This window comes from Myxocyprinus asiaticus, chromosome 49 (genome assembly GCF_019703515.2).
Source record: "Myxocyprinus asiaticus isolate MX2 ecotype Aquarium Trade chromosome 49, UBuf_Myxa_2, whole genome shotgun sequence".
NCBI classification, from domain to species: domain Eukaryota; kingdom Metazoa; phylum Chordata; class Actinopteri; order Cypriniformes; family Catostomidae; genus Myxocyprinus; species Myxocyprinus asiaticus.
In genome coordinates, this window is record NC_059392.1 from 1,867,900 (window position 1) to 1,889,956 (window position 22,057).

The 22,057-nt window shown below is 37.8% G+C and overlaps 1 protein-coding gene across 5 annotated transcripts in view; it reads left to right on the forward strand.

The window, feature by feature from the left end:
• The first annotated feature begins 1,300 nt into the window (after positions 1–1,300).
• LOC127438108 (ceramide synthase 5-like) overlaps positions 1,301–22,057 on the forward strand; it is a 32,184-nt gene continuing 11,427 nt past the window's right edge. For 2 of the 5 annotated variants that reach the window (XR_007896648.1, XM_051693381.1), the window contains exons 1-6: positions 1,301–1,648; positions 15,686–15,791; positions 18,158–18,288; positions 19,268–19,325; positions 19,579–19,629; positions 21,042–21,134. Coding sequence is in view for 4 of the 5 variants with exons in the window: in XM_051693381.1 (XP_051549341.1) it covers positions 1,476–1,648; positions 15,686–15,791; positions 18,158–18,288; positions 19,268–19,325; positions 19,579–19,629; positions 21,042–21,134 (612 nt within the window). In the remaining variant the exon portion in view is untranslated. Of the gene's footprint in view, positions 1,649–3,593; positions 4,869–15,685; positions 15,792–18,157; positions 18,289–19,267; positions 19,326–19,578; positions 19,630–21,041; positions 21,135–22,057 lie in introns of those variants that run through there. The other 3 variants (XM_051693380.1, XM_051693383.1, XM_051693382.1) reach the window with 3 other exon arrangements.

Below are 22,057 nucleotides of genomic sequence, written 5' to 3' on the forward strand. Positions count from 1 at the left end.
GACCCCAATCAGCCTGATGAGGCGAGCGAGGGATAAAGGCAACCGGGGACGGCCGTTCAAGAGAGAAAGAGAACTATGGGCAGCTGCCCTGCATGTGTTTATGTTTGTGTGTTTTTGTTTAAGTTTATTGTTAAACTATTATTTATGTTGTCAAGCTGGTTCTCACCTCCTCCTTTCCCTATAACCCCTTTACAGCTGGAGTGTCCAAAAGTACAAGGTGCCAAGTGCTCAGAGACATGGCCAAGGTCAAGAAGGCTGAAACACAACCACCACTGAATATATTCACAAGTTGAAGTGTCAAGATTGGGCAAAGAAATACCTGAAGACAGATTTTTCAATGGTTTTATGGACAGATGAAATGAGAGTGACTCTTGATGGACCAAATGGATGGGCCCGTGGCTGGATTACTAATGGACACAGGGCACCACTTCGAGTCAGGCGCCAGCAAGGTGGAGGAGGGGTACTGTTATGGGCTGCTATCATTAAGGATGAGGTAGTTGGACCTTTTCGAGTTGAAGATGGACTGAAACTCAACTCCCAAACCTACTGCCAGTTTCTGGAAAGTACTTTCTTCAAGCAGTGGTACAGGAAGAAGTCCTCAGCATTCAAGAAGGCCATGATCTTTATGCAGGACAATGCTCCATCGCATGCATCCAAGTACTCCACTGCTTGGCTAGCCAGCAAGGGCCTCAAATATGCCCAAATAATGACTTGGCCCCCTTCCTCACCTGACTTAAATCCAATTGAGAACTTGTGGGCCCTTCTCAAACATGAACGCCTCTTTGAACAGCATTTGGGAGGCTGTGGTTGCCACTTCAGCGAAAGCTGATCGTGAACAGATCAGGAAACTGACAGACTCCATGGATGGAAGGCTCATGGAAGTTATTGAAAAGAAGGGTGGCTATATTGGTCACTGAATATTTTTGAAAGGCCAAAAATGTTATTTAATTGTAATTTTGTGTTACTTGTTTGTTGCACCTACTCTAAAAATTGAGAATAAACAAAATAAATTATTTTTGTAATTTAGTTGCCTAATAATTGTGCACACATATATTCCCCTGAGAAAGACAAAACTCACTTTCCTTCATTAAACATTCAGGTTTGAGGTTCAATAACATTTTGGATTGACTGAGAGCATTGTGTTTGTTCAACAATACAATTAATCCTGAGAAATACAATTAGTCTAAGAATTGTGCATGCAGTGTATTAGCAGGGTTGTACTTGCTCGTTTTGATTATTAGGGGTTACCTCACCGCATTCCCCCATGGAATCTACGCCCCTGACAGTGCGTGAGCGCGCATCCCACGGTTGAGCTGCACTTCCTCATGCAGCAGCTCCATCACGGGTGTGGAAACACCTTTAATACATTTACACTGAAACAAACAGTCGGAGGGAAAGAGAGAGGGAGGAAGGGGCGTTGAATCGTTTTTCTTTAAGTCCTCTTCTCTCTCTGAATCTTTACTTTTCCCTCTAACATGGCTGCGCTCTCAGTCTGGTTCTGGAACGAGCGCTTCTGGCTTCCGCACAATGTCACTTGGGCGGATCTGGCCGACCCAGCGCCCGGGGTGGAGTACCCGAAAGCCGGCCACTTGCTCTCCGCGCTGCCGCTGGCTCTGGGGATATTCGCGGTACGGATCTTTTTCGAGAGGTACGATGGTTCGGGTTGGATGGCAAACTGTTTTTGGGGTTTGCATCCATTTGATCACCAATAACTTGGACTGAAGTCATTTGAGATGGAGATTGCAATCTTTTAAACACACATGACATGTGACATGCATGGCTTTTTAATTCTGTAAATGTGGATGCATGCATGCATGTAAACATTTCTGGTCCAAACTTTTGAAACAAGTTGGTTCGAGAAGTTAACTAAGCCCATTTGGGCTGGTTGAACATCAGAGAGAAATTTCAAGCCTGCTGGCTATGAACTTACAGCCCAATGAATCTGTCAGCTGACCAGCAGGGCCTAGATTTAGTAAAGAGGATTGCATGTACTACTTGAAACTAAAAGTAACTAAAAATCTGTTTATTTGTCTTCTTGCGCTTGGCCTACCTTTTACAAATGAACCCTCAGATTATGGAGAGCATGCTTATCAGACAAACTCCCAGAAGTGCAGGTGGATCTACAGGAGATATGGTTGATTATAGTATATTTTGGCTATTGTTAGAAGACCTTTGAATTTAGTGTCATAAATGAATGAGAATTGAATTGCACATCTTATAAAACCTTTTTGCTGTGATCTTTGGAGGGGGCATTTTGACATTTAGGGTTGGCAATAGGTTGGTTCTCGGTCATCCCACTTTGGGGAGGGTGCACAAGGAATATCTATGGGTCCTATGCCCCCTTAGCCACCCCCCATAGACTCGGCAATGTCGAGAAAGCTACTTTTTTTAAGGGCTCGTTCATCTGAAAATGAAATATGATTTTATGTTATCATTGCATAAATCATATGCACTACTTTTATGGTGCTTATCTTCTTTTGTCATACAGGTTTCATCATGAGGGCGAGTAAATAATGGCAGGATTTCTACTTCTGTTTGAACTATCTCCCTAATAAACAAGCTACTGATTTTCACACTGTCTGAACGTTAAGGCAGATTACTATGCAAGTTACACCAAACCACAGCCAGTCATAACATGATTTTATCAATCACAGCTTCTCTCTATCGGCTGTTGGTTTGGTGCAGGAAACGCACTGAACGTCTTGAACTTGTATTTTAGATTTAGGACTAAGAATAGACTGCAGAAACATTCCAGAGCTTTCTCTGCTGAACGTTGGGTGGGTGGGATTCGCAACAGTTCTCACTGGACATTTAAACCCCAATGTGCATGGGTAAAACTTGCCTTTTTTCACTCTTACAAAAAGTATCAGATGGTAGAGCTATGGTACTTTGATATATACCATAAAACATGATCTTACAGCATGGACAGTCCAGGATACTGCTTGAAATTTCACATCAACGACCCATTTACTTGGTACGCCAAGGTATTTAAAGGAATTTTCCGTGTTCAATACGAGTTAAGCTCAAATGACAGCATTTGTGGCATGATGTTGATTACCACACACATTTATTTTGACTTGTTTCTCGTTTTGCCGAAAAAGAGGACAAATTTGGGTTACAGTGAGACGCTTGCAGTGGAAGTCAATGGGGCCGATTCGTAAACGTTAAAATGCTCACCGTTTCAGAAGTATAGCCACAAAATGTAAACGGTATACATGTTAACATGATTTTAGTGTGATAAGATCGCTTGCTTGTTATATCCAATTTTTCAACTTTTTTGCCATGACGACGTAATGCCGTAAACCTTAACACAACCGTAAAAACGACAATTTAAACAATTTCACAGCTCAAAAATAGTACTTGAGTTTTAACAGAAGAGCTAACCTGTGTTTTATAACATTTTAAGCTTCACATTTCAACCTTTTAACCCTCCAAAAATTTGCCCCTTTCACTTCCGTTGTAAGTGCCTCACTGTATTTAAACTTTATTTTTAAAGAAAACGAGGGATGAGTCGAAATTATTTTTTGCGGTAATCAACATTATGCCACAAACGCTGCCAATTGAGCTTAACTTGTACTGAACCCAGAACGTTCCTTTAAAAGAATACCTTGACGCTACCATTGAATATGTCAAAAAAGAAAAAAGAGAGTACCATGTAACTCTTATGTTAATGTCAGTTCCTGACGGTTTGTTGACATGACGAAAGACAGATGTCTTGAGGAACCTGTTAGAAGTATCGTCGTTACTTTCTTACCGATCCAGTTGAGGTAAAAGTATTTAGTGACTTTGATTCTGGTTGCACCAGTTCTGTTAAAGCGGTTTAAAAGAATATTCCACTTGTTTCACTTGTGCAGTATGCAGCAAAGCACTAAAAATATCAAGCAAAACCAGTTCTGAAAACTAGCTCATTGGTCTGTTGCCAGTTGTGATTGGCGAATGGTTTCTTCTTGTATACATGTAGAACTGTACGTAAAAATTAACATACAAAACAAGATTTCTGCAAGTGTACTTACCCTCACTATATAAGATTCCTCATAACGTGAGGAATCAAAATTTCCTTGATCTTTTTACATATAAGAGGTCATTGTACTATAAAAACATCCTGTAAGTTTCAGAACCAAGCTGCAAAAATATCTCGTTTGGAATTCGTGGAACTTGTGATGTCACAAGGACCAAATACTTCTATTTTTCATCATTGCACCTTGCTTAGTCAGTCACACAGGTGAAGAGGAGAGAGATTGGGCCTATCATGGGAAATTCATCCAAAGTGGACTTACATGGGACATCTTCATGTGCCTGTCTGGATTTAAATGTTTTTCTACATAAACGTGCACGGCTTTGACCATTATGATACATCTCGCGACGCTTTTAAAAGACGCAATGTCAAGTTATAACTCTAAAATGGAGACCCCCATTGTGTTTCATTGAGCTGTCTTGCTGTTGTGCTGTTTTGAAGGCGTCCTGGACCATTTTGCACACATCTGTGCTATTTTTCATTGTTGGCCTTAGTAAACATGCACTCGTTTGACGTCTTTGATCGTTTTGATGCGTGTTCGGCAATGTGCGATGCATTTTAAGAGCAGTACAAACACAACTTTCAAAAACGCGGCTCATTCTGCTGCTGCTGCTGACTTGGAGAAACACATGCAGTCCTGTGTGTAAACAAACATGGAAGACGTGAGATGTGATGACCAGCTTTTCTGCTTTGGCCTGTTGAAGCCAGTTGAAGCACCCAACATCACCACCATGGACTGTTTACGTTCGTGTATTCAGAACATCTCATATTATGAGCGTGATTGCTTGTGAACCAGTCGCAGAAACTGTTATTGAAGGATGGGGCAGATAAAACTGTATTGGACTGAAAATCTGTAAGTAAATATTTGAATTCATGAATATTTCATATGTCATGACTGTTTGATAGTTTATGGTGCTGCTTGAGTGCACAGTTTAATACATTCAGTTGAAATGCGTTGGATGTGGGTTAGATGTTAATCCTGAAATTTAGTTTTATAAATGTTGTGGTCTTGTGGAGTTTGTTCATTTTCTTTAGATTACATTTCAAATATGGCTTTATTGGAAGGGCTGCATGATGTTAGCCAGTCACAACAGTGGGCATTTACATTGAAGTCTTAAAGGGCCAGACATATTAAAACTGAGCGTTTCAGACAGAGGGCCAGAGAAAGGGTGGAAAATGATTCTATATGACTAAATTATGTTTTTGTACAAAAAAAAAAAACTATACTAACATTATAAGTGGACCTCAGCGAAGATAATAAAATGATAAAAAAAAAAAAAAAAAAAAGAGTATGTCATGACCCCTTTAATATTGCAGTTTGTTTATTATTATTATTTTAGTTGCGCCATGTTAGTAATGTTTTTGCCATTTACTATAATTCTTACATGGCATTCTTTGTACTACCATGGAATACTATGTAAATTCCATGGTGTAATAACAATGGAAAATGGAAAACTCCCAAGTTCCACCAAGTAACCAACCCATTACATCACTGTACCATTGTACTTCCAATGTACCATTTTTGTAAGGGCAATATAGACCATAAAAGGTAGCTTTTATATGTACTGTGCAAAAAGATTGACTAAAATGGAAATTAGTATTTTGTTTTGGGTCTAGTTTTCATATCTTTGTTTACTTATGGGATATACCCCCATTCACCTTCAGCATAGTTGCAGTAAGTGTGTTATTTATATAGTTGCAGTACCATCTTTGACGGTATGAAATCTTCATCTTGTTAATGAGCAAGTCTTGAGAATGAAGCCTCACCTCATTCTTATCGAAGAACTCGTAGATGTTTCCAATTATGGGTTGCTTCGGCGTTTATCATGCAGGTGTCAGAGTTAAACGATGTTTACATTGCGGATACTGACTCTCAGGTCAATTGGGTGTCTTGTTGGCCTACTTGGTTTCTTGTTAGACAAGCGTTGTCAGGCACGCCCCTGTCATGTTTCAGTATGTTCTGAATCTGATGTCGCGGATGTGGCCAAACCTCTGAGGAGGCCAATTAAGCTAGTTGGTCCACTGGAGGTTGGTCTGGTTTCAGAGGGACGTCCATGTGCAATGGGATGGCTCTTAATTTATTCATCAGTGACTGCAGACCACAGATAGTGTTGATGTCCATTGGCATTGTGGAGTTACACACAGATAAACCTATGTATGTGTCCAAAAGTCTGAGCCCACTATTGAAAATGCTTGCATGTTAATACTTAATTTTGTTTACAAATTATAATAGAAGCATAACAATTTCAGTGAAAAGTTGCAAAATTACCATGAATTTCAAGTATGTATTAAGGCCAATGTATACTTCAGTTTTCCACACGTCGCGCACAATGTGCATGACGCAAATGTCAGCATCAGTACGGTGTGCACGGACTGTCCGCGTGCAGCCTTGTTTTTCTAGACAGTCCGCGTCTTTGCACATCGTCTACACATGCTCCTGTTGTTGACTGTGCTGCGCGTCCATATGGGCTCACGGTCAAAAGAGTTGAACGTGTGCAAGACAGAACAGTTCGCAGAAAAACGTATTATAGGTTAAGTAAGTATTATGTTGCCCTTCTGCTTTAAGACAGCATGCACTTGAGCTGACATGAACATAACTTGATGATTATGTTATTCAGCATGATTTAAGAATGTTCCAAAAAGCGTCTTGTGTAATTGAATCAAGGAAATTTGACCTTCCGTACAAAGTAGTTATTGTCAATGTAATTTGCTTAAATTTGACTAGTGACCTACTGCAGATGTAATGCAGAGTCTTGTATATCTTCATTTTAATGCCATAACTTTGATTGTTTTTCCATTTTTCAAAGTAATAAAACTTGCCATTTATTTCCGTGTTTAAATGGAAAAAAGCCCCAGATTTTCAATGTGGTCTCAGACTTGTTCAACGTCAAAATTAGAGGCATACATTCATGCACAAACAATCCTGAGGTGTATCATTGTACTCAATGCACAATTATGCAAACAACTGCATTGTGTCTCTATTTGCTGAGGACTCAAAACTGTCATTCAACTTTCATTCGCACCACAGCGATTACTCACACTTCTGCAGCGCACACACTTGTGCTTATTCACACAGCGCTTGTTTGGGCTCATTCCCTCAAAGGAATGTGTTGAACTGTTGTGCCGATATCATCAGATCATAATGATGCTGCAGGAGTGAGTTTGGTATTTAGAGACAGTTACTCAAGAGGTTTAGTCTTGGAAATGTGTCATCACTGGTTTCCAGGATCCCTCCCTCTAGAATTCAGTCTGTCACTGAATAGTTTATGCAGTAAAGCTCTCCTCTAGTCTAGAAAACAGTTAATGTGGGTTAAGCTACAGGTGTAAAAATGAATTGATGCATTGTGATTTGGGATGTCTGTACCATTTTTTTGAGGACGAGTACAAGTACCGATACTTCATTTTTTGTGCTCACCGATACCGAGTCTGAGCTTATTTCAAAATGGTGTTTAAATAAGTGAATTCATTAAATCTTTAATCAAATGAAAATATAACAATTACTTTTCAACATAATATTTTATTATTTTTATCAATTGAAGTGCTTAGAACCTCACAGCACAATCCAAAATACAGCATTGGACTTATAATTGTCAAATAAATTGCTGCATAACAGAGCATCACGAATGTGAGATATTGCTTCAATATAATACAATTACTATTAATTTTTTGTTATTAGTAGTAGTAGTAGTAGTAGTAGTATTACAGTGAATAATGACGTACCTTTACAGTAGGATATATTTCTGCCATACTTTTTTTTTTATTTAAATTGAGCTTTTATTTTGACGGAGCTTTTATTTTGAAGTGTTTCTGTGTGATGACGGTAGCTTTTCAGTCCGGAAAAGCTGGTCGCTACGTGACTCTAAGTGAATATTAAACTGCAAAAGCCTGCTATTTAATTAAATAAGTATGTAGTCTGTATGTGCCTTGTGCTACAAAGTGACTTTGTCATCTACAGAGCCCTCGATGCTCATGACGGTGTTGTATGAGTCAAGTTGGAGCTTTAAAAGGAAGTGCGCCGCATATGCAAACTATATATTTATCTCATTAAATCGCAGGTTTTGCGGTAAAATAATCTCAATAGGACAATGTGATTTTAATCTGTGCGCTGTGTTTACAGAATGACATTCGTATGTCAGATGGTATCGGTTTTTGGTATCGGAGCATTCTTACGAGTGCGAGTACATGAACTTGGTGTTGGACCCGATTCTGATACCAGTATCGGTATCGGGACATCCATATTTGCGATAAAAAAAAGCAATGTGCTACCTGTTCGTTTCTCATCTAAAATACAATTCTTCACATATGATTTTTCACTTAGGTCACTTCTTAAAAATAAATGTGCTGTGAATGTTAAAAAAAAAAAGATCAGATTTTATTGTGTCGCGTAACATAGTAAAAATCGTAATGTTTCGAATCGTAACCAAATTTCAGATGTCATGATGCATCGTGGCATTTAAGTAAATGTAAACATATAAATTAAATCATGACCAAACTTCTGATGTCATTATACATCGCGTCATTTATTACCAAAAATGTAAACGTATTGAATCGAATAGTGACCAAATTTCAGATTTCATCATGGATTGTATCATTTAGTAAAAAAATTTTATAGTATCTAATTAAAGATCATCATGGCATTTTATAAGAAAACGTAAACGGACTGACACAAATAGTGACTAAATTTCATATTTCATGATTCAAAACATAATTTAGGAAAAAATCTTAATCGAATTAATTCATATTTTAGATTTTGTGATGCACCGCTTCATTTGGTAAAAAATCATAATTGAATCAAACTTTCATGATATATCGTATCGTTTAGTAGGAAAAAACGTGATAGTATCGAATTGTGTCCAAATTTCAGATCTTATTATGCGGCGTGGCATTTTATAAGAAAACCTAAACGTACCAAATTGAATTTTCTGATTTCATTTTATGCATAATTTAGTAAAAACAAAATGTTGTGACCAAATTTCTGATGTCATGATGCATCGCATCATTTATTAAAACATTTTAATCAAATTGAATCACAACCAATTTTCAGATTTTAAGAGGTATCGTATCATTAAATAAAAAAATCGTAATCGCTTCGAATTGAATCGTGAGCAGATTTCATGATACTTCGTCATTTAGTAAAAATGTTTAATCTAATTAAATTGAATCGAATTGTGACCAAATTTCTGGGTTCATGATGCTTTGAATTATTTAGTATAAAAAAAAAACGTGAACTGAATTGCGACAGATTTTCAAATTTCAAGATGGATTGTATCATTTAGTAAAAAATCTCAATCTAATTGCACTAAATCGGATTGTGATCAAATTTCTGGATGCATTATCCATTACATCATTTAGTAAAAAATCTGTTTTGAATTTAATCGTAGTTCAGATTTCATTGTGCATTGCATCATTTAGTAAAGAATCTTTACTAAAGTGAATATTTACAACCCTAGATTGAAAAGTTGTTGCTTGGAATGGATGTGATTTTGCAGGGGTGTTGGTCATTGAAGCTTAACCTGAGTCATCGACTGGTTATCATGTGTTGGGGGTCATGTTTTTATGACTTTGGCTCGTTTTTTCCAGGAGCTGTTGTCATTTTAAATCTTTAAAGTCTGGTAAAGACAGTGAGACTTGCAGGACGTGAGTCTGAAACAAGTTTACGCCCACTTGTGAGTCGTGACATGGTCAGATCACGTTACACTTATCAGTGACTCAAATCAAATTAGCAAGAAAATGCCAGACGTTGTAAGCAGGGCTGTCCTGGTTTGAGAGGGGTTGTACAGAGTGCAAAATATAAGCCTGGAAGACCAGTGAAGATTTTTACAATTCTGAATCTCTGATATGAAAACATCAGCGAAATCTGTGCCAGAAATGACGGATGTGACGGCAGTGATGTAATCCTTATGAATCAATCATTCAGCTTTTGACCCTGGGCAGTTGTACAGATGTCACACTTCTTCCTGTATTGGGAAAGTTCCCCCATTTACGTCCTAAAGTTGTTTCAAACCCATATAACTTTCTTAAAAGGTGAATTAGTGTTTGGACTACTATTCTGTCAATTTCAGGTCTTGAATGAAAATATTTTGTTCCTTTATCATGTGCTCAAGTATAAGCCAGCAACTGTATACATTCGTCTGGCTTTATACCCAACAAAAGATCACATGATTGCAGTGATAAGGCTGTCTATTGTCCTAGGAAAAGCTCTCGCTCCACATTGACTCTGAATGTTCTCATGGAGCCGATTGTTTGCCTTCAGACATCCCACCAATGTAGTCCATTGACCTGAAACAAAACACAGACGGTCATGTGACACGAGGCCAAGATGTCTTTAACAAACATAGTTGCTTAATGCACTCATTTTTGCTGAGACCGGCAGTACTAACCTCTGAGATTAACTTCCTGCCATTTTTAAACACCTTAGGTCTCCTAAGTAATCAAATTGGCCTAGGGAGGGTAGAGTCACATGGGGTAACCTACTTGTGGTCGTGATTAGGGGTTCTCGCTCTCAATGGGGCGTGTGGTAAGTTGTGCGTGGATCGTGGAGAGTAGCATGAGCCTCCACATGCTGTGAGTCTCCGCGGTGTCATGCACAACGAGCCACGTGATAAGATGCACAGATTGACGGTCTCGGAAGCGGAGGCAACTGAGACTTGTCCTCCACCACCCAGATTGAGGTGAGTAACCACACCACCACGAGGATCTACTAAGTAGTGGGAATTGGGCATTCCAAATTGGGAGAAAAGGGGATATAAAATAAAATTTCAGATTTCGAAATACTTAAAATATGTCTCTCTTTCTGGATTATATTATATCATGCAACAGTAATATCTCTCCGTCCTAAATACTTCACTTTCACACATTATTTTAAGGCTCTCTGATTGACCCACTTAATTCCCATGAAGGAAGACGATTATATTTTGGCGGAAATTTGGCGCAAACCACCGCGGACAGCCCGCACATCAGAGCGCTTCAGAAGCAGTCAATATTCACTCTTCAGCCATTTCTACATTCGCTTAAAATCTCCATATTTGGACAGTAAAATGTGGTTGGAATTTAAAGTGCAAAATAATTGCGCTTAGATCAAATAATCAGGACTAAGTTACTTAAATCAAGATCAGTTCTCTGGGGGAAAAAGTTGATATTTTTACTGAAATAACAAGACAAAAATACCGATTCTTTGTAGTAAACATAATTTTTTAGTATTAAAGATGTGTTTAATGGGATGTACTTGGGTATAAGTTAGGTTTTAGAGTTCAAATTAGTCATTTAGCATACCTAAAATGCTTTGGCGATGGTCCATAAGCTAATATTTAGTTCAAGCCCAACTGAAACTTTGGCCCTGTCGTTATAAGGGGATATTGCGAATGTCCTTGTGACAAACAATGGACGTCACTGTTTACACAACTTAGTTTGTGTCTTAGCCTTGTGCAAGCCAACAAGACCAGTTTAAAACACTACTGAGGTTTGAATACTTACCTCACGCTAGATTAAACACCATGAGATGCTAATGATTTTTTCCTGGTTTTAATTAAAACACATTGGTAAAGTTAATTTTTTATAGCGAGTGTCAAATTCCACAGTCTTGATTTAGACTTCATGGGTGACCAGCACAGTTTAACAGGCTTTGAGACATAGTTCACCAGCGTGTGCCGATTTCAGGTTAATGAACTGCTCAAAACGACCATTGTCAACACGTCTTCAACAGCCATTGAGTGTTTAGGGTCATTATAGAGCTGTGTATTTATTAAGCTGGTTTTATAGCCTGAGAGGCTCCGAGTGATTCTGTGTTATATTAAGAACTTTGACCGCAATCATGTTTGTGTTATGAAGAGATTCATTCAAGTAAACATGAAATCAAAATGTACTAATTTACTTCCTTAATACACATTCTTGCTTTTATTGCACACGATTAATCTTTTGTGCATTGTTCCGATGGAAAAAACACCCATTTTGTCTTCGTAATCTTTCATCAAAATATGCTAACTGTGTTGGTCCATCCTTCTTATGGAGCGCCCACTTTTCACAATCCAATCAATTCCCGCCTTACATTTATTTGCATTGAATATTCAGTCTTTTACAGAAGTTCAATGGGTTGCGTATGATGTTTCATGTTGATATATGATCTTAGTTGTTGTTTCTTAACTTCTTTAAGCTACATTTCTTAGAAAACCAAGTCTTGATCCATTAAAAGCAAGCATTTACAAAATTAGACATTTTTAACCTAACCCTAAGTGCCTATCAAAGCTTTTACTATAAAAAGCCTTGCTTAAGGCTCTATGTACTTGTTTTCAGTATAAAAATGTTTTTAAAAACTCTCCAACCTCCATTTCTTTTCCACTGAGAACAGATCACAAGTCAAGGACGTTTAAACTTGACAGTACATGGACGTATTTGATTCTTATTTGATTTCTTTATAGTGCGTTGCCTGACAATGTGAGATCTTTTGGATTTAGCCATGCAAATAAATTTCCATTTTTGACTGGCAGTTTGTTTTTGTCTATTCCTTGATCTAAACTAATCTGTAACCTCCTGTGCCACTATCGTAAATTCATCAGAAGCTGCTGAGACTCATAGACTCGATATTTGTTTTGCATTTTGTTCCATGTTTTAGGAATGTAGTTGGATTTTGCATCAAAGTCAAATTGAGTGTTGTTCTTCAACTTCATAAAAGCTGTTGATAAAGGCAATGTGAAACATTTCAGAGGCCCAGCTGCTGAAATCGTAAAAACCTGTTTTATCTGAATTAACTTCCTGATATTTACTATTTAGATCGGTAATCAAGCTGGCAGAGAATTCAGAGTGGAATCTTTGAGCTCTGAGTTCGGTATGTAAACATAATTCATAGTGTTTTTGAAATTCGGTAATTCCCACTCTGTAATAATATATAATTACAAAGGTCATGTTTGAATATGCAACACTATGTTGGGTTTTTGTGTTGAACTGGTTTGGAATTGGAAAATAAACCTCTTCTGACAAGGATTACCAACATATTACAGCATTTTTATGTATAATGACATTTTTTGCTGATTAAGTCATTAGTAATGAAATATACTGTATCGTAAGAAAAAAACAAAATCGAAGCATTTTCTCATTAACTTCGGGCATTTTCATTAGAGGTAGACCGATATATCGGTTTTACCGATTAATCGGTGCAGATAGTTGCTGATATTTTTATTTATTTAATCAGGTAATCTAAATTGAAGCAATGCATGCAAAGAAAAATGCGACTATATGTAAAGTGCCCTATCAGCACATATCTTATGAAAAATAATCAACTTTATTTGTCATTAAACCTCATCTGGTGAATATATAGGCTATAAAAGCTTAATTTGATGTGTATATAGTTAATTATACAACGTTGTGGGGCCTGGGTTGCTCAGTGAGTAAAGACGCTGACTATCACACCTGGAGTCGCGAGTTTGAATCCAGGGCGTGCTGAGTGACTCCAGCCAGGACTCCTAAGCAACCAAATTGGCCCGGTTGCTAGGGAGGGTAGAGTCACATGGGGTAACCTCCTCGTGGTCACTATAATGTGGTTCTTGCTCTCGGTGGGGTGCGTGGTGAGTTGTGCGTGGATGCCGCGGAGAACAGCGTGAAGCCTCCACACGCGCTACGTCTCCGCGATAATGCGCTCAACAAGTTGTGATAAGATGCACGGATTGACAGTCTCAGACGCGGAGGCAACTGAGATTCGTCCTCTGCCACCCGGATTGAGGCAAGTCACTACGCCACCACGAGGACTTGGAGCGCATTGGGAATTGGGCATTACAACTTGGGGAGAAAAAAATTATACAGCATTGTAACATGAGCCAAGTCAGTCATTTTAAAATAAGAACCTCTTGTTTGTTTTGGGCTTGTTTACAGTTAAAAGTCCGACAATATGAACCAAATCTTAATTTTTGTTTAACTAAAAGCTGAATCTGGGATTTTATTCATGTTGGACTCTTGTAGCCTCTATGTCTGTGCCCGTTATAGTAAGAAAAGACTGAGATTTTTTTATTTTTAAGAATTCTTTAAATCTATTTTATAAACTATCGGCTGATTAATTGGTTATTGGCCTTTTCCACCACCTTAGTTATTGGTATCAGCAAACCTCTAATTTTAGTCCCAGGGTCTGATTTTTATTCAAACAGATTTAACCTTTTTTTTTTTTTTTTTTTCTTTTTCTCCCAATTTGGAATAGCCAATTCCCAACGTGCTTTTAAGTCCTTGTGGTCACATAGTGATTTGCCTCAATCCGGGTGGCGGAAGACGAATCCCAGTTGCCTCCGCGTCCGAGATCGTCAACCCGTGCATCTTATCACGTGGCTTGTTGAGCGCGTTGCCACGGAGACCTAGCGTGTGTGGAGGCTTCACGTCATCCACCGCGGCATCCACGCTCAACTCACCATGCACCCCACCGAGAACAAACCACATTATAGTGAACACGAGGATGTGACTCTACCCGCCCTAGCAACCGGGCCAATTTGGTTGCTTAGGAGACCTGGCTGGAGTCACTCAGCACGCCCTGGGATTCGAACTAGCGAACTCCAGGGGTGGTAACCAGCGTCTTTACCACTGAGCTACCCAGGCCCCGCAAACAGATTTAAACTTTTTTTCTTTTTGTAATATGAAGGTCACATTAAAACTGAACTGGAAACTTTTTACCAGGCCTTCATCATTTATTTTTGGTACTTTTCAAATGCCTTTTACGTACAGATTTGACTGTTTTAGTGTAGTCGCAGACGTAGACTTTCAATATTAAACTATGAAAATCCGTTATAAAAATACTTATCATTACATATTTATGATTATCTAAACCATATCAATGTTTATATTGTGAAAATGGTTTTTATAAAAAAAAAATTCAATTACGACCGTCCCGCTGTTGTGGCATCATTTCCAGCACGCCAAACAATTTTGCCCCTAATAAAGTTTTTTCAAAAGTTAGTGTACTTGTTAAACAAGTGGACAAAAGTGTCAGTGAAGAGCACGCTTGAGATGAAATATGAGACGAAACAAAGAAAAATCAAGGGAAATATCTTGTATTTTTACTTGGTGCAATTTCCAATCAAGCTGTAATTTTGCCAGATTACACCAAAAGTGTGAAAGTATTATTTGTGTGTATTTAGGATACATAAAATGTTAGCTATGAAATTAGTCTTAGCATGACAAATGAGTCGGCCATGTTACTTCTAAAACATTAAAAATGTAATTTGTCGACATCATTTCCAGCACAGAAATCTATTAAACACAATACAGAATTTGAGATGTGCTGGAAATGACACTGTGGAGGAAAATGTTCATGACAAAAATGTCATAAATCTCCTGTGACACATGTACATACACTGTTGGACATTATTAGTAGACAAATTAAATAAACTAGTAAGAGTGTGAACAATGTTTTAATGAGACTTTCTAGTAGTCCACAGTGCTAAAAGTTTCCAAAGTTAATGGAACATCCACATACCGTATGTTAAAAGTTAATATGTCAAATGCAAAATGTATAAATCCGTACAGTGAATCCCAGTTTGTTCAATGTGAAATACTTAGTCTTATCTAGGACTAGATTAAGATCTAGATTAGTGGAAACGGCATGTAAATGTCTTCTGTTGAATTATGTGCTGATATTACATTGTGCTGGATTAAATCTCTGTTTATTACAGCTGATTAATCTTTGTTTCTCTCCTGCAGGTTTATCGCGGGTCCATGTGCCTCCATTCTTCAGATCCAGACTGAGGTGAGCCGCAGAGCTCAGCCTAACGCGGTTCTGGAGAAAGTGTTTACATCCATCACAAAGGTACACAAAAGTTCAGCGGTTTTAGCCAAAGAGAGCATCATGTGTCCTTAAATTCTTCTACACTGCAAAAAATTGAGAATTTTTGTCTTATTTTCTGGTAAAAATATCAAAACATCCTTAAAGCAAGAAAAAATTACTTGAAAAGCAGAATGGCGTGAGATTAGCAAGTTTTCAGAGAAATCGGACAAAATTTGGTGCGATTTATGTTTAAAATAAGAAAAAACTATTTGCCAATGGAGGAAGAAAAATAAACTTGTTTCCCCTTTGAATTGAGTTTTTTGTCTTAACCCATTTGAAAATAGTTTTTTCTTGCTATTAGCATAAACGTCACAAAATTTTGACTTAATATCTAATATAATTTTGCTTTTTAAGTAAATATATCTTGTTTTAAGAGTCTTTCAATAGTTTGACTAGAAAACAAGACAAAAATGATTTTTTTTTTTTTTGTAGTATAAAATGTTGTAATTTTACTTAGAAACAAGAGCGTATTGGAAAATAAAGCTTTAAGCCACTTCAGGTTGAACGTTACAGTGATTTTTACCACAGTTAAGATTATGTTTAGCCCCCATAACCGTAGTAAAACCACTGTACTATTTGTCAGGGATTTGAACAAACCGTTAACCGTAAAAAACCGTACTTCGTTGCGCAACTCATTTTAAAAGCTCTCTTTTGAAAGCAACATCTTTTGTTTAATTTTGTATGGTATGGCCATTTAACTCTCCGCACACTACTGTGATTTAGTTCTTAATGGTTTTTCAAAACATTTCTCAGGCCTTTTTTTTGTTTTGGCGACATCATATACGTACTTTAACGATTTTATGAACCTAACGCCCTGTTGTTCCTGTGCTAAACTCCGTTTTTATGAGGCCATCAGAGCAATATCTTCATGCAGAGCCTCACCTTTAGCCAAGAAATGGCGTTTAAATACAGTTTGTTCTTTTAGCCTGATTTAGCATTACCAGACAGAATAGAAAAGAGACTATGGGAGTTGTAGCATTTGTCTTTACAGTAGCCAATGACTTTAAAAGCCAACTGCTGCTTTCAAACTGAAGCGTTTTTTGTTATGAGGGTAGATCTTTTCTGATCACTTCAGTTAGCCACGGGAGAAGAGCTGTCGATATGTGGCCTCATTTTGGATTTGCTGTTTGACTGGATACTACGCCGATCAGCCACAACATTAAAACCACCTGCCTAATATTGTGTAGGATCTCCTACTCGTGCCACCAAAAACAGCGCCAACCCGCACCTCAGAATAGCATTCAGAGATGATATTCTTCTCATCACAATTGTACAGAGCGGTTATCTGAGTTACTGTAGACTTTGTCAGTTCAAACCAATCTGGCCATTCTCTGTTGATCTCTCTCATCAACAAGGTGTTTCCGTCCGCAGAACTGCCGCTCACTGGATGTTTTGTGTTTTTGGCACCATTCGGAGTAAATTCTAGAGACTGTTGTGCGTGAAAACCAGCCCGTCTGGCACCAACAATCATCCATGCGAATATCTAATCAGCCAATTGTGTGGCAGCAGTGCAGTGAATAAAATCATGCAGATATGGGTCAGGAGCTTCAGTTAATGTTCACATCAACCATCAGAATGGGGAAAAAATTTGATCTCAGTGATTTGGACCGTGGCATGATTGTTGGTACTGTAAACGGTTATTTTTTTCTGTTGTACACAAGGGCAAAATTTTGAAACATTTTAACGCAACTATCTAACATACAATGACAATACATAGAGACCACAATTAGAAGTTGACCGATAGTGGATTTTGCAGATACAGATAACTAAGTTGGTGGAAATAGCTAATAGTTTTCTAAATTTAATTATATATCTTTCCTTACTTTGATGGGCACAGACATAGAGGCCACAAGAGTCAAAAATGAATAAAACCCTTATGCAATCCCTATTATATATAGACCTGGTGCATAATGTGGGACTTTTAACCATAAACAAGCTCAAAACACTCAAGGGACTCTTCTTAGCAATGCTCTATATTTAAGTATTTACCAAAGTATGCTATTTAAAGCTTGTATATTTGCCAAATGAAGAGTTTTGTGTGTATATATAGAGTATATTCCCCAAAGTTTATCAAAAACACGCATACCAGAGTAATGCTTGTAAAGGTGCCAATTCAAAAAAATAGTCTGAATTTAGAGAAAAGAGAGAGCTCGCACACTTAATCACTGCTCCAATAAATTATGTATAGAATATGTATTCTAACTGTAGAATCAGAGGAATGTAAAAAAATCTATCGGCCTAAATTTTGGCCGATAACTGATATTTAACAATTGGCACCATTAATCTGTAAAACTGATAATATCGTCTGCCTCTAACCACAATTATCTCTTTATCTCTCTTTGTTTTAGTGCCCGGACACACGTCATCTAGATGGTTTATCAAAACAGCTGGACTGGGAAGTTCGAAAGGTCCAGAGATGGTTTCGACACCGGCGGAACCAGGACAAACCCAGCACAAGAACCAAGTTTTGCGAGAGCATGTATGTTTTTATTCTCCGCTTTTTATACACTGCAAAAAAACATATATATATATATATATATATATATATATATATATATATATATATATATATATATATATATATATATATAAAATTGAGTATTTTTGTCTCATTTACCAGTAAAGATCTGTAAACATTTCTTAAAACAAGAACAAAATCACTTGAGAAGTAAAATGGCAGATATGACGTCTTGTTTTAAGAGAAATCTAACTAAAATTGGTGTGATTTATGCTGATATGAAGAAAAAACTATTCACCAATGGGGTAAGAAAAATAAACTTGTTTTCCCTTTGAATCGAGTTTTTTCTTACCCCAAATTGGCGAATCGTTTTTTCTTGTAATAAGTATAAACGTTTCCAAATTTTGTTCGCTTTCTCTGAAAAAAATACTTAATATCTGATGTCATTTTGCAGTGTACTATATATGTGCACTAGTGCACTAGATAGGGTGCAACAGTAGAGTTCCAGAACTAAAAATACCATTTAAAATCTCCATATCAAATAGACAGAACTTCATGAGCTACAAGGCTGTTAAACAATGGTATATGCTTTTGTAAAAGCCACAAGTCAATGATGTCAACAAATAAATAGTTTTTAATTGCGTAATGTCCACTATCCACCAATCACAGAAGTCGCTGCTGTCATCTAAGTTTCACTAGGGCACGCTGAAAGCACTCTAAATGGGCCATACGAGCGTAAATACAGGACTTGATTTTGGAGATGGGTTGTTGTCATTCACAAGGGAAATTGTTGTTACATGTTCTGTGGTCATTGTGTACGCTGCCATGTTTTGGAAACCGAGCCATCTGGGGTCTACGTCTTTTCCTGATTTAGTGATATTAGATGCGTTTGATCATCATTGTATTGCGGTTCGTCTTAGTTTGTAATGATTTATCACCTGTTGTATCCGTGTATTTGAGCTTGTTTCCTCTGTAAATGATTGCTGTGATTTGTCTACAGGTGGAGGTTTATGTTCTATCTGTGTATATTTACCTATGGGATTTGTTTCCTCTGGCAGGTGAGCTAAAGCTGTATGGCTCAAAAATGAGTGTCGGTTTATGGAATTATGTACAGACAAATTTGTTATCTAACGCAATGACATTTGGACATTTTTAAGTGTGGCTACTGTATATAATCATAGCCAGATATCACATAAACAGTATATACCTTGTTTATCAAATGTTGCCATTATAAATGACCACTGTTTTGAGATCAGACTTCCATTTAATTCAGTGTATTTTAACAGTTATTTAATTGTGTCTGTGTTATAGTCTACCTGGATATGGGATACGAGACACTGCTGGTACAACTACCCCTATCAGGTAATGTTTCCTGTAAGATGATATCACATTTAACAGATGGGTTCAAATGAATCTTGACTGTGGGCATTTTCAGAAAACTGGGATTCTGTCAAATATTTATGTGTAATGAGCAATGTTGGGTGTAATCTGATTACAAAGTACTAAATTACTGTAATCTAATAACTATTATGTCTAGGAGTAGTGTAGCGCATTACATTTTAACTTGTAATCCGATTACAGGTACTGAGTAAACATCTTGAATTTACGTTACGGTAATTAAATATTACTTCAGTTACACGTTTCTAAAATAATATTATTTGCATAGAATTATACATTAAAAATGTAAATAACAGGGGGCCTGGGTTGCTTAGCGAGTAAAGACGCTGACTATCACCCCTGGAGTCGCGAGTTCGAATCCAGGGTGTGCTGAGTGACTCCAGCCAGGTCTCCTAAGCAACCAAATTGGCCCGGTTGCTAGGCAGGGTAGAGTCACATGGGTTAACCTCCTCGTGGTCGCTATAATGCGGTTCTCACTCTCGGTGGGGCGCATAGTGAGTTGTGCGTGGATGCCGCGGAGAATAGCGTGAAGCCTCCACACGTGCTACGTCTCCGTGGTAACGTGCTCAACAAGCCACGTGATAAGATGCGCGGATTGACGGTCTCAGACGCAGAGGCAACTGAGATTCGTCCTCCGCCACCCGGATTGAGGCGAGTCACTACGCCACCACGAGGACTTAGAGCGCATTGGGAATTGGGCATTCCAAAAAAATGTAAATAACGTTATTTACGTCTGTTTGCATTACTGCGACAGCTATGAGTTTTTGTGAGGGAGAAAAGTTTACGACTAGCATGCAACGTTAAACAAGGAGGAAATATAGCGACACGTTATTTTAAATTCGTTGAGGGGAAAAACAAACTTTTTTTTGCGAAAAGTGTTTTAGAAAGTAACTTTAAAGTAATTAGTAATGCGATGACTTTTTCGATTAAGTAATCTGATTACATTTTAGTTATTAGTAACTTGCAACAGATTACTTTTTGAGTAACTTTCCCAGCACTGGAAATTATTACTTCGCACGCTGGAATACTTGACTGTGATTGGTCTGCATTCAAGTAGTTTTGTATAATGAGCGCAAAACTGTAATATATGTGGCAAACTACAGAGCTGTGCTAGTTTAATTTCTCATATCACTCTGCACACAAAATAACGTAATTTTAATTCAAATAAATATTTACAGTATTTACTAAGTAGCCGTGTAATAAGCAGAATAATGTGTGTTCAGCTGATCTTTATCGCGAAATAACCCCCGATACAAGGGATACAAGAGCTCTGCAGTTTATTTAGCAATAATGGCCGGCTGACTGTACAATACTTAATTTTTATGACATCATTCATGTCGTTTTGGGACTTTAAAATCTGTCTTTGTGTGATGTAGGTGCTGACTCCAGGCATTTATTATTACTATGTAACAGAACTGGCCTTTTATTGGTCGTTGATGTTCTCACAGTTCACAGACATCAGAAGAAAGGTGAGTATGTATAAGTGTGTCAGTGTGTGTGTTCCTGTTTTGTTATGATTAGTCCAGTTACATATTCTGCATTGAGCATACGCAGCACCGATCCGCTTGACTTTCTTTCTTTAGTCTTAAAATGATCTCAGAAGTAGTCCATATGACTTAATGTGCTATATGTCTTTATGATATTCTGGTGTCCAGATATGACTCGAAATTAAACAAGTTATGAAATACTTTGTGTAAGGGGTTTGTTCAAATCACTCAAAGTATGAGTCGAGAGTATTCTCTAGCTACACATGTTCCCATCAGCTGTCAAATGCACATGGCTTTTGTTTGGCTGTTTGTTTTTGTTTTTTGTCAGTCTTTCGATTCCAGGTATCTCACCGTTCCCTTTTTCAATTCAGCTGCATGTAGAGACATACTTCAGCTTTTTGCAAAGTGGAGCGTCAGTTTGTTCATGATACAGCCCGTGGTGATGTGTCCATTACATAAGCAGTGTTTTGTATAAGTTAGAGTGAGTCCTCAGGGCACAATGATAACAGGGAAATATTGTGCCTATTTTATTGGTGGGAAATGCCTTAAGGGAAGTGACATGGTGGAGACAGATTTGTAAAATTCAGCCTTTAGCATTAGCATTTTAATGCTTTTCTTTGCCTATTCAAATCTGATATTTTCAGCATCTTTTATTGGTGTTTTTATCCACACAAGAAAACTGCAGAAAGAATAAGAGCTTCAAAAAAACAGACCGCTTCAGTTTTGCAGAGACCTAAAACTAAAATGGTTAAAAAGTTAAAGTCTTGGGGGCCTGCTGGGTGACTCCAGCCAGGTCTCCTAAGCAACCAAATTGGCCCGGTTGCTAGGGAGGGTAGAGTCACATGGGGTAACCTCCTCGTGGTCGCTATAATGTGGTTCTCGCTCTCGGTGGGGCGTGTGGTGAG